General features: G+C 35.8%; 1 protein-coding gene across 2 annotated transcripts in view; it reads left to right on the top strand.

Annotated features, from left to right (window-relative positions):
• The window catches only part of CACNA2D1 (calcium voltage-gated channel auxiliary subunit alpha2delta 1), a 393,756-nt gene that overhangs the window by 62,648 nt on the left and 319,021 nt on the right, over positions 1-12,087 (top strand). For both annotated transcript variants that reach the window (XM_061989208.1, XM_061989201.1), the window contains exon 3: positions 6,699-6,815. In XM_061989208.1, the coding sequence (XP_061845192.1) occupies positions 6,699-6,815 (117 nt within the window). The remainder of the gene's footprint in view (positions 1-6,698; positions 6,816-12,087) is intronic.

The raw sequence follows: 12,087 nt of genomic DNA, 5'->3' as shown, positions 1-12,087 counted from the left end.
TTTGTGTTGTTGCCATGAATTTAAAGAATGAAGGCATCTGTGAGTTGCTAGGGAGCAGCTGTAAGCTTATTTATACACTGTATGTAGCAGAGAGTAAGACATATTTAAAATGCTCAGACTGATTTCTTTAAACATGCAGAACGCTTCTTGAGAAGAAGCATTTCTTAATGTGTTCCACAGAGGAACAAAAGAAAAAAAAGAAATGTCTTATGAGAAAAAAGTATTCTCTGGTATGTATTGGAAATAGAAAGTACTAGTATAACTTTTGAAATAGGATACAGAAGTGAGAGAATAGAATTTATTGCTTCAGGACAGATTGTATATTTGTTTGTGACAGCTAAAAATTTTAGTTAAAGGAAAACATCTATGGTAATTAAAAGTTAGATATCTACAGTTATAAAAAGTCCAGAAATGAGTAACAAAGCTGGTGAGGGTCTGGACAACAAGTCTTATAAGGAGTGGATGAGGTAACTGGATGTGTTTAGTCTGGAGAAGAGGAGGCTGAGGGGAGGGAGACATGATCACTCTCTACAACACTCTGAGAGGACATATAATGAGGTAGGAGTTGGTCTCTTCTCACAAGTAATGAGTGATAGAACAAGGGGAAACGGTTTCAAGTTGTGCTAGGGGAGGTTTATATTAGAGATTAGGAAGAACTTTTCCATTGAGAGAGTTGTTAGTCACTGGCACAGGCTGCCCAGGGAGGTGGAGTCACCATCCCTGGAGGTATTTAAAAGAAATGTAGATGTGGCACCAAGGGACATATTTTAGTGGTGGGATTGGCAGTGTTAAGTTAGTTGTTGAATTCAGTGATCATAAAGGCTTTTTCCAACCAAAATGATTCTATGATTCTAATAATCACTAACATAGATGGGAATGGTGATTTATGTTTTCAGACTGTTCCTGTTTCCAAGATCTTTGCAGATGTTTGGATGTTTCAGTATAAAATGTACTTTTTTTTTTCCCCAAGCTAGATGATTCTTTCTTCCCTGGGATGAATTAATATATTTTTTGAAGGCTCAATCTGTACAGTTTTGGGTTTTTGGTTTTTTGTTTTTTTTTTAAATTGAGAGAGGCAGAACAATTAATGAACTCAGAGCTGACCAACATCCTGGGCCAAGTTAAGGTAGACGTATAAATTAGCAAAACTCTTATTCCATTAGCTGTTTTTTAATTTAATATTCTGATATGGTTTATTAGGCAAGGATTTTACTTAAATCAATAATTGTAAGGTAACAGTAACTCTCTTTTGTCTAGATAAGGGACAGATATACTCTATATCAGAATGAATAAACCTCTGGCAGTGCCTGTTTCTTTCAGTAATTGGAACGGTGACTTGGGTGCTTTTTCAGCCTTAGATTTAGAAATCTAAAAGCTGTATAAATCCTCAACTGTTAGCATGCATCATTCTTCATTTCTTACTGGCTTTAGCAGAGAATTACACATTTCAGCAAATCAGCTCTAGTCTGGTGGCACCCAAAGCTGCATGCCCTGGATTGGACTGCATAAGCTATCCTGAAGCTGTTGTTTGGGCTGGACTCCAGTAATGTCCTGGAGACAGTGGGGTAATTCTGAATCTTGCTCCTCAGCAATCAAGTCTCTGGATGCTCTTTTACTTCAAGAGCAGCTCTGTACATAAGATACTTCTCTACATTTATGGCATACTGTTCTACAGCTAATAAAGTAACCTGGAGTTACTGGTACATGAAGTGTCCTGCAGAAGTACTGTCTCTGAACATGGTTCAGATTAGGTCATGCAAGCACCTGAGAAAAAACCTTCCCCATTTGTTCTAGTTCTGGATAGCTAGTGCCAAGACAATATAATTTCCTTTGTGTAGCATCAACCTGAGTCTTGAACTCTGATTGCAGTTTTAAGGGAGCTGTATGCTGATAATGGGGTCTGTCACCAGTCTTGGACATGAACCAAGTCTATGTGTTACCCAGGGCCTCCAGTCAGGAGTAAACTGAGACGGAGCCAGGGCAGGTTGGGGACGGTTACAGTGTGGGTCCAGCATCCATCCAAGAGGCAGGACTGGTAACAGGAAGCCCTCTCCAAAAGCAGGGAGTGGTCAGGAAGAAAATAGTTTACAAACCCTTAATTGATTTAAATTTTGCTCTGTTCTGAGAGATTTAAATTGTTTTTATTATAAGTTAATTACTTTAGTATATAAGCATGGAAAACCTAGCTCAAGATTTCACAAGCACTCTCCTTTTTTTAATGTAGTCACTTTCAGAAAAGCTGGAGGAAGAGCTACCACAAAGTTTTGGTTGATTTGAGGTGCCAAGATCAGTAGTATCTTTGAGTAGTTTTACCATCACAATTATCTCCAACTAGTCTAGACTGATTATGAAGCATTGATAGTTCCCAGAGGTTTCTCATCAGCCTAACTGAGCTAAGTGGTCTTGAAAGTATTATTGTAATAATAAAAACATCAACAGATTTGCCTCATATAGGTAGGTATTATTGGTATTATTGTTTTTCTATTCCAAAGCATGTTTCAAGGTAGGAGAAGATACAGTGCTTTCAGTTAACCTTTGAAACTTCTGAAGATCTTGTCTCATGTGACTTCTATGTCCATGAGATTGGCAAGTTGTTGTCCCACATTTGGGCCTTCAACCAGGTTACCACTGCCTGAAGAAAAAGCTCCATGGTTTCTTAAACTGGGAGACTGAAAGTTTCAAAACAAATAAACAGACAAAGAAAAAGCAAACAAAGGGATTCTACAGTAGTTTAGAACAATTCAACATGAATTATTATTCCTTGTTATTTGGATAGCCTGTGTCAACAGTGGCAAGACCATAGATCCAAAGCACAGATCATTTATTACTCTCAGGAACTTTTTCTGAGTGTAATAAAGCATGAGGACCTTTTAAATGTAATTTCAATGTTACATGGGCCCCAATGCCTGCCATAATGTACCAAGAGCCATGTGACAAAGGTGCGTCTTTCATTCTCTCTCAATTTGTACAGGAATGTTTTCTTTTTCCTCATGGGTCTTATAGAAAGCAAAAATAATGTCTCTTTGTGAGAGGTTTATAAACATGTCCTTGAAGACTTAGTGGAGAGGGGCACATTCTGCGCAGGAGCTGGCAGAATCACTACCACATTCAACTATTGTCCTTCTTTTGTTGCTTCATCCTAATGTAATTCTCCCCATCATATTCTTTCCCCTGAAACCGTGCAGTTCATTACACCAGAATAAGTATTCAGCATTTAGAAAGCAATTTAAATACATTCTTACCTGAATAAAGAAGTGCATGACTATTGACTTCAGAAAAAAATTACAGCATTTTTCCAGGCTATGACCTTACAGATTTTACTTAGTCATGCAATGAGGCTTTATTCTGTGAAAAGTGGTGGGGTTTTACTGACAATTTGGAGAGCTTTTAGCAAAACATTAGTGATTAAAGTACTAAAAGCGATTTCAGACTTAAAAGACAACAGAAACTTGCATTCACTCGGTCAAAGCAATTTAATAAAATGTATTCAAATTAGCTCTTCTCTACAAGCCACAGAGCCTGCCAAATTGCATTTTGAAAGACCAATGAGCACACCTTTGCTGATAAGACCCTTTATAGCTATTTGAGATGAGGTTTTGCTAATTGTGTTTGACTGCTAGGTGGGAAGCTTGGAGAAGAAAAAGTCTGTCACAGGGTGCCAAATCCTGAAGCGTATATCATTTCCCCATGTGTTGTTGTGTTGAACTGCTGCAGTACTACATCTGAATTAAAGAAAAGAGGAGCAGGCAACAAATAAATTATGTACATACCTCTTAAATAATTCGTGAATATTTCTTACACTGTTGCTTGGTAGTTGAGACAGGTCTCACACTTCAGGAAAATAAAGAAATGTGTGAAGTTCTGAGTTATTTTTGATGCTTTTTATTTAGGAGCTTGTGGAATAAATCATCCACTGGTGGTAGATGCATAGGAGAGAGGTGCTCCAAACCTTACTATGGTGTAATGCAAAGGGGAGGAGAGAGAGTCAGTGATTCAACTCTTCTGGATCTTGTGCAAAACTCAAAAGGGGTTTTTTTGGAAGATTGTTCTAATCTTTTATTTATTGATTGATTTTAATTAATCACTAACAAATAACAGCTTGTGAAGTCATGCAATGAGGCTTTCTCAGTTGCAGGACACATGATGCCCATTATAAAGGTTTTAAGTTGAAGTATTAATAGGACTGCTATCTCTTACAGTGGTGATCTCTTTGTACAATGATTCAAGATTTTGAATTATTTTGATAGCCAATTGTGGAGAAGAAAAATGAAAACGGTTGTGGTTGTTTTTTGTTGTTTTTTTTCCCCCTGCAAATGTACCCACCAGACCATGCTTTGATGGTCTGCAGCTTTCAAACAATTCAAGCTTGTAGGTCTGGGAACAGCTTCACTGTAAGAATGGTGTGTCTGAAAAATCTGAGTACTTTCAAATTGAGGTTTATAGGATCATACGTTTGGATATTTCACCTATAAGAATGGGTTATGTGCAGGGATGAAAGTGTGTTTCCTATCCAGATTCTCAATCCCATACCAGTATACCTACTGTAACTTTGCATTGTATGAACAGATTAAGTCTAATAAATTATTCATATTGTGTTTCTGGATGGTGGGATGCAAAACTATGGTTGTGTGGATGCAGTGGGGTACCACCTTAACTTCTGCTGAGACTGTTAGATCACACTAAGTGCTTAAAGATGTCAAAGAATCAGCATGACAGTGCTCACCATTATGAGCAGCCTCCAAGTCATCCCTATCACCCATCTGCTACAAACCTGCATTACTGGAGCAAATACTTGCTTGTTCCCCTAGAGTGTATTATCTTTGCTTGTGGCCTCCTTAGTGTTTGTTTATAATGTCGAGTGAAAAATTTAATTACAAAGAAATGCCTTTTTTGCAATGAACTACTGCTTTGTCCAGAATTTCAAATGGTTTTGCCTTTGTGAAACTCTCAAATGATAATGGATTACATTTTAACTTTCTTATTACTTTCACCATTAAGAAACAAAAAGCAATTGAATGAAAAATTCTGGAAAAAAAAAAGTGAAACAAGGAAAAAAATCAACAAAGTGAATCAAACATTTTCACAAATACAATGAACAAATGCTTTAAAATTATTTTTTAAATTATTATTTAAAAACTGATGTGCGTATTGTTTTGCATTTTTCTAGCCTATATCCAAAGTCTTGTGATCATTCCTCTATAAATCTAGTAACTTTTAATGCAAGTGTGATTCACAAAGTCATGAATGAAGTTTGAAGAATTTGGCATTAGATTTCTCTTTAAAGACTAAGACATGAGCACCTGCAAACACCCATATTCTAATGTCTTTTCCTTTTATGATCAGGTTGAATATTTACTGTTGATGAGAAAAATTGAGAGTTTTTCCAGATTTGGTGGTCACTCCATGTTAGATGCTCCTGTGTAATTTTTATTCTTGATTCAAACAATCTGGACATATAAAACTGCTTTTTATTCTTGCCTTGTCTGTAGGACTGTAAGTCACTTATGGTCACTACAATTAATCTGACTTTGAATCCCACTGCTGACTGTTCAAGTCTAATGTGTTTCAGAGAAAAATGTAAGAAATTTTGTAGTGATCAGTTGTAGGATGTAGTTATTCAAATTTTGTTAATTAATAATTGGCCTATGGGCCATTTTTACTATTAAAATCCATCCTTACAAAGAGAAAAAAAAAGTTATACATGAGATAAACATTCTATTTGACCATTTTGAAAACGAAGCACCTCAAAAATATCCAAACTATAATCAGAGTTCATTAGAAACTGTTCTTTTGTAGTGGTTTTCTGCTCATGATGCAGTGATTTTTTAAAAATAATTGCCACTATATGAAGAATTCAAGCATATTCCAATTACTCAGTTATTGGTGGAAAGGAAAGGCTGTACTTCTGAAGGAAAAATACCAAATCCCAACATAAATGCTGGGAAATTCAAAAGTGATGAAAACCTATGACAGCTTATGAGACATGGCTGATAAGAATCTGCAGCTAGAACTGTAACTGTCAGAAATATATTTGTGATAAATACCCATCAGATACAAGCATCAGAGACAGATTTTGGTGAGTTTCTTTAAGGTCTCCGTTGCTTTAAACTGAGAAACCTGGTGGGGCTGGTAGACTCAGTCTGGTCTGCAGTTTCTCAGTTCTTGTGCTGGATGGCAGCCAGTGCATTAGTGCTGGACCCGTTCCTGCCTGTGCCTGGAATTACTCCCTGGGAGACAGCACAGCCCCCACCAGGCAGCGTTGCGGAGATGCAGAATACTTGAGTAAACTCAGGCCATCTGTTGGTAGCATAAATTATTTTTCCCCATTTCCCCATCTAGCCATAAGGTATCCAGCGTTTTTTTCGTCCTCCCCAAATAATGTATTTTTTCTTTATCCAGTTCTAGTAGGACAGAGATAGGCAAATGAATTTCTTGCTACTTTTTCCTTCTTCTAGTACATATATGTACTTCATTGTAGTGACTTTGCTTAACATTATGTCTCCTTTATACACATGTTCTGTATTGGAAACAGATGAAGCATTTCTTTCACAAGGTGCATTTAGATTTTCCTGGCAATACGCTTTCTGAAGCTCTCCAGTGAGAAGACAGAACATCCTATTGCTTGTTCTGTCAATTAACTTTGCTATTTTTAAATGCTCATTGTTATTTTGATTTATTTCCATTTTTTCCTCTTACAGATTTATTTGAAAAACAGAGATTTGTATACCGTAGAAGCCAACAACCCTCGTCAGCTAGTGGAAATTGCAGCCAGAGACATTGAAAAACTTTTGAGTAACAGATCTAAAGCCTTAGTGGTGAGTACTAATGTTTTATGTTTTCCATTTAGAATGTGTAAAGACTCTTTATTTTTTATTGAAGCATACATTTATTGTTATTTTTGCTGCCTACACACTTATGAGAAATGTCAGCCTGATGTGTACAGGATATGACATGTAGAAAGATAGCTTGTGACTTCATGGCAGAAAATGAACTCATTAGTTAGTTGGCATAGTGCAGATGCTTATAATATTGATGGACAGATTAGGAACCGTAGCCAAGTAGCAAATCAAGTTATAAATAGATTGGAAAATATTGCTCTAAGTGACGCACATGACTGTTTACAACTTTAAGATCACTGTACTCTACAGTCAGGAGTCATCTTGGGGGAAACAAGAAGTAGAGCTTTTTTCAAATGTGATTTTTGAATAATGGCATCCATGAAATTGTGATGTTCATTTTGGTATTACTGCTAACTACATGTGCTGATATTGGGTTTTCCTGTCTTTTTAGTTAGTCTTTCTTGACTAGCAGCAACTAATTCTTCACATTCAACAAATGTAGCCATGTGTTGAAATAGAAAAAGCTATTTCTTTAAAGTGCTTTTGCAACAGTCCCTTTCTCTTCTATCCCATAAGACACTAGACCCAGGTAATTGCTTTTTATGATTCTTACTCACATCACTCTGAGTCATTTAGAGTGACGTGAGTCAGAGTTTAGAGTGCTTTTCAGAATATACTGACCAAGCATGCACAGGGGGATCTGGAAGATTTCATAAACATGCTTTTTACAAAGTAGAGCTATTAGAAATAAGCTTAAAGGATGGAACAACAGAGCGGCATTCCCTGAGCAATTATGTATCTACATAGACTTGCAGATGAGTTTGGACACATCATTTAAAGTGAAAGAGAGAAGAAAGAGTGATTAATTCACCTAACTGTAGACATCTACTCAGCTGATCATGCTAAGATCTTTTTTTTTCAGTGGAGTAAAACAGGCACTTCTCAGTCAGTATTGAACTGACACGTTCTGAATAAGACTTTAAAATGGGATGAACTGCAGTCCAGAAGTACTTACTTCTCTCTTTTTCTATGAGAGAAGGCTCGATGTAAGCATCTGTACTGTAGGTGTGTAAAGTTGGAATGAGTCCCACTCAAGTAGTCTTTTTTTATCAGTGTAGTCTTTTTTATCATTACAGTCTCATGCAGCTGAAAAATCAATTTGAGAGTGAAACTGCTGCTGCATTTTATCCTGAAGACCATCCTTCTCTTAGGCAATGAGATTTTCCTTAGTCTGCTGTCCATGCATAGGTACCACAGGAGGTACTCATTTTCCTGCCTTTTGTTCTTAGCATGAGTTCACTCTTTCAGTTCCCATAGTTTCCCTAACATAGGCCAAAGCTGCTCTCCTTCAGTCAAAGTGTAAAATAGATAGGAATTTTTTTTTGTTTGTTTGTTTTTAAACTTGGTGTGCATGTTTATGTAGCAATCTGTGGACTTTGTATTGTTATTGTAAAATGCTATAAGTAATTTGCAGACTTTTTGAACAGAGCAGTTTTTCACCATTTTCCCATCAACTTATGTAAGTCTGATGTTTTTAAGTTACCACAGACAAATCTGAGTTTTTCTTGAGATTCAAGATTAATGTAAGTGTTTGTATGTGTCTGAGATGGTTTGATCTCAAAACTTTAAGAAAATTAAGTATCTCATGCTTACTTTATAAAATATTCCAGAACAATTTTTCTATAAATGTGGACGAAGACGGGTGCCTGCCTCATTTTATGCAAGCTCATGGTCTCTTTATCAAAAGGTTAATACAGTTCAGTTCCCTGATGTAGAAGAAGATCAAATTAGGGGAAGAATGTTCCTTCAGTCCAGTTGCTCCTTTCTTTTAAAAAAAAAAAGAAGTGGTCTTGTAATCTTCAGAATTTATCAGATAATTTTTAATGATCAAGTCAATATGTCAAGAAGTCAAATAAAAAATCCTCTAGATGTATTAGAGGCTAAAGATTTGTGACTTTAAAATCAATTTTATTATTTTGGAGGATGTGACTCATGATGCCTTTAATGCTTTGGGTTGCCATTATTTCCAGTGCAGCAGTGGTACAATACTTCTTATTTTTAGCTGCGTGCCATCATGTCAGGATGCATGTCAGCAAGAATACTGCATGACACTTTTATCAATCTTGCCACTTCATTCAGGGTAAAGTCCACCTCCAAACAGGTGGAAATAATTTAACTCCTCCACACTTCACAGAACTGAATTTAGTTTGCCATTGTTTAAATACTGATCAATGATGATGATCAATGAACAACTCTAATTTTTTTTAATTACATTTTTTTAATTGCCTGAGAATCACCAGAGTTTACAACCATTAAGTACATGATTATAACACATACCTAAGATCCTTTTAGAAGCAAAGTTATTGAAATGACCCATTGAAACTTTCCACTACTCAAATTCAAGAACGACAGAGCTATCTTACTGAGGTTGTCAGGTTTCAGATGTTTGCCTTGCCAAAACTTTCTGTGAACTTTGTGGGTTTTTTCTGTCTTTTTATGTCCTAAATATATATTTAAATAGATCTCTTTATATTTAGTAACCTACTATGCTTTTTTAAGCAAGTGGCATTTAATTTCTCTACATGAGAGGTTTTTTTTTTCCCATTCCTTTTTCCTTTTTTTTATATCTGCATATATTTTAAAACTTGAAATTTATCAAAACCACTTTCTTCAGAACAGCTTTTTAGGGGTAGTTGGTCCTAGATGTTTCCTGAGAACTTACTTTTCCTTTTGCATCAAATGGCAGATACAGTGAAAGCCTATGCATACGAAAATGAGTATAACCTCTCAAATTTGTAAAACTGACTTAAGCTTTTTAGTATCATTTTTATTAAGGTGATTAATCTTTCAAATATTATTTTCATTGCTTGATTTAGCTTCTGATTTCTGATTCAGGTATTTTTCTCGAGCATTGTCAAGGTTAACAGTTCTGGGGAATTCTGTTGTTGTTTCCTAAAAAAAAATATTACTTATGTATATTAGTGTACCCAGGGGCTTAGTCTGATTGAGACAAAGAAAAGAAAAAAAGGTCTAAAAAGCATTACTTAGAGGGAATAGTACCCTTTTCTTAATCTCAGTCCTAGTTAGATCTCTTTGCTGACCCATACTCAACACAGTTATTATAATTATTAATTCTTAGTTTCTCCTGTGCTGTCACCTCCGTCTGAATGATTACTTTCTATGATTCCATGATTCTTTTTCGAGAAATACCTTTATACTGTAATTCTGTAAACTTTACATGGTGAAGCTGAATTATTTATCTGAAGTCTTCTTAATTCTGCTGGGTCACATTTTCTCTGAAACTGAGAGCGGAGTTGAATGGAACTGTTACTAATGAGTGCACAGAGGGTTTTACCGTTGGGGCTAATATGACTCAAAGTGTTAATTAAGACCTGAATCCTGAAAAGAGTATGATGTAAGAGGATCATACATCCTCCAGTGATGCCATGAGGAAGGTGCCAGTGAGTGACATCAACAATGTCATTGTTCAGAGACTAACATGCCCCAGGGATGCCATGATTTTCTCTAGGCATCCTGCACAAATAATCTTTGGGCAAGGTTATAATACACAAATATTGGTGATGACTTTTCGAATAATAGGTTTGCTTCCCTTGAGCTGCAAGAGCACCTATAAATAAGAAATAATGCTTGCATTCTGAATTATTTGTGTTTTATTATTTGTGTTTTCATACAACTTTGTGTAAGAAGTCTTAAAGGTAAAATTAGTGTTTCTGTGCATTACATCCAGAAGGCTCAAGTAACATGGAATAACATTGTGATTTAATTTCTGATTTGTATGAGAAAAGATTGTAATGAAAATCTAGACAAAAATAACTTTGTCCGACTATAAGGAAAAATGTCTGGTTTTATTTTTTCATGTGTATAAATACATGCTTGATACAAGTTTAAAGATATTGGTTGAAATAAGTACCTAGCTGGAGAAGGAGTTAAGGGACAGTCGTGATCTGAATTCAGAGGGCTTTTCCAGATAGCCATTACTAGAAAATATCAGCCATAGAAGAAAATGTTAGGATGAAACGAAAAATGGTGAATTTTGTATCAAATTGTAGTGGAAGAAGAGAGTAGTGTAAGAAGTATGGAGGGAGACAGGCAATAATCCTATAGTCAAAGACGTCAAAGACTGTGTTGCAGTAGAGGCCATTGTTCAAATAGTGAACACTTCTTTTTCAGTTTACTATTGTTTACTGTTCTATCTTTTCCTGGCTTAACCCTACTGAACATATACTATTTCAGTATTAGGGAATTTCCATATGTATAAGGTAAGCAAATGGGCCTGTGAGGAGGGAGCTGGGCTCAATGTTTCTTATGGGTGTCTTTTATGGTTCTGTGATTCTATGGAATCATGGACAAGATAATATTCTGTTTCTATGTATCTTGCTAAATGGGGTTGTACATATTAGCTGTACTACCATTGCAACCTGTGTTTCCAGGTGTTCAGTAGAAGATGTGTGGAGGTCTCATTGAAAATGTATCCTGCAATAACTATGGGCAAAACTCACAATGGTCCTTGAATATTTTTCAGATACATGAACTTCCCAAGGATACCAACAAATAGTAGGTAGCCGTAACCTGTTAGGCAGTCTGGCAGCTAAATTGTTCGTTTTCCCTAGAATTATCCTATATTTTAAAGGTCCTACCCTATTCATCAATACAATACCTTTCTGGAGCTATGTAGATTGTGATAATAAATCATAGCCTTTTAATTAAGATGGAAACCAAATAATTTAAACAAATATTTTTCTATAGAAGAAAGCATGGATACTTGTATTTTGAAGATCCTAATTAGTTGATGAGTATCATCAGAAATATGAAATACAGTAGCTTGTAATATATTTATAGAATATGGTTTGAGAAGTTACAGGTTTTTTTCTCACTAACTATACAAATAAACCCTTTTAAACTTATATATGAGATGGACTCATAATTTCATTACTTATGCAAAATACCGTAGTAAGCTTAAAATTTGCAAGGATTCTATATTTTTTGTTGTTGTACTGTAAAATGGTAAATTGTGGATTTTAAAAAGTGATATATTAAAAACTTAGTGCTTTGCAAAAGGCTGTTCTGGGGTGGTGAGACTTTTATGCACTGGGTTGTGAGGAAAATGACATATGACTTATCTCAAAGTAATATTTGATGCAGTGTTGCACGCAAATTCTAAAGTGCCCCTTCACTCTCATGCGGTGTGAAGTTATTTGCTGTGCAGCCTTTGGCCTTCTTCTGCCTA

Source organism: Colius striatus, chromosome 1 (genome assembly GCF_028858725.1).
Source record: "Colius striatus isolate bColStr4 chromosome 1, bColStr4.1.hap1, whole genome shotgun sequence".
Taxonomy (NCBI): domain Eukaryota; kingdom Metazoa; phylum Chordata; class Aves; order Coliiformes; family Coliidae; genus Colius; species Colius striatus.
The sequence above is the reverse complement of the archived record's forward strand: the minus strand, read 5'-3'. Positions and strand labels throughout refer to the sequence as shown.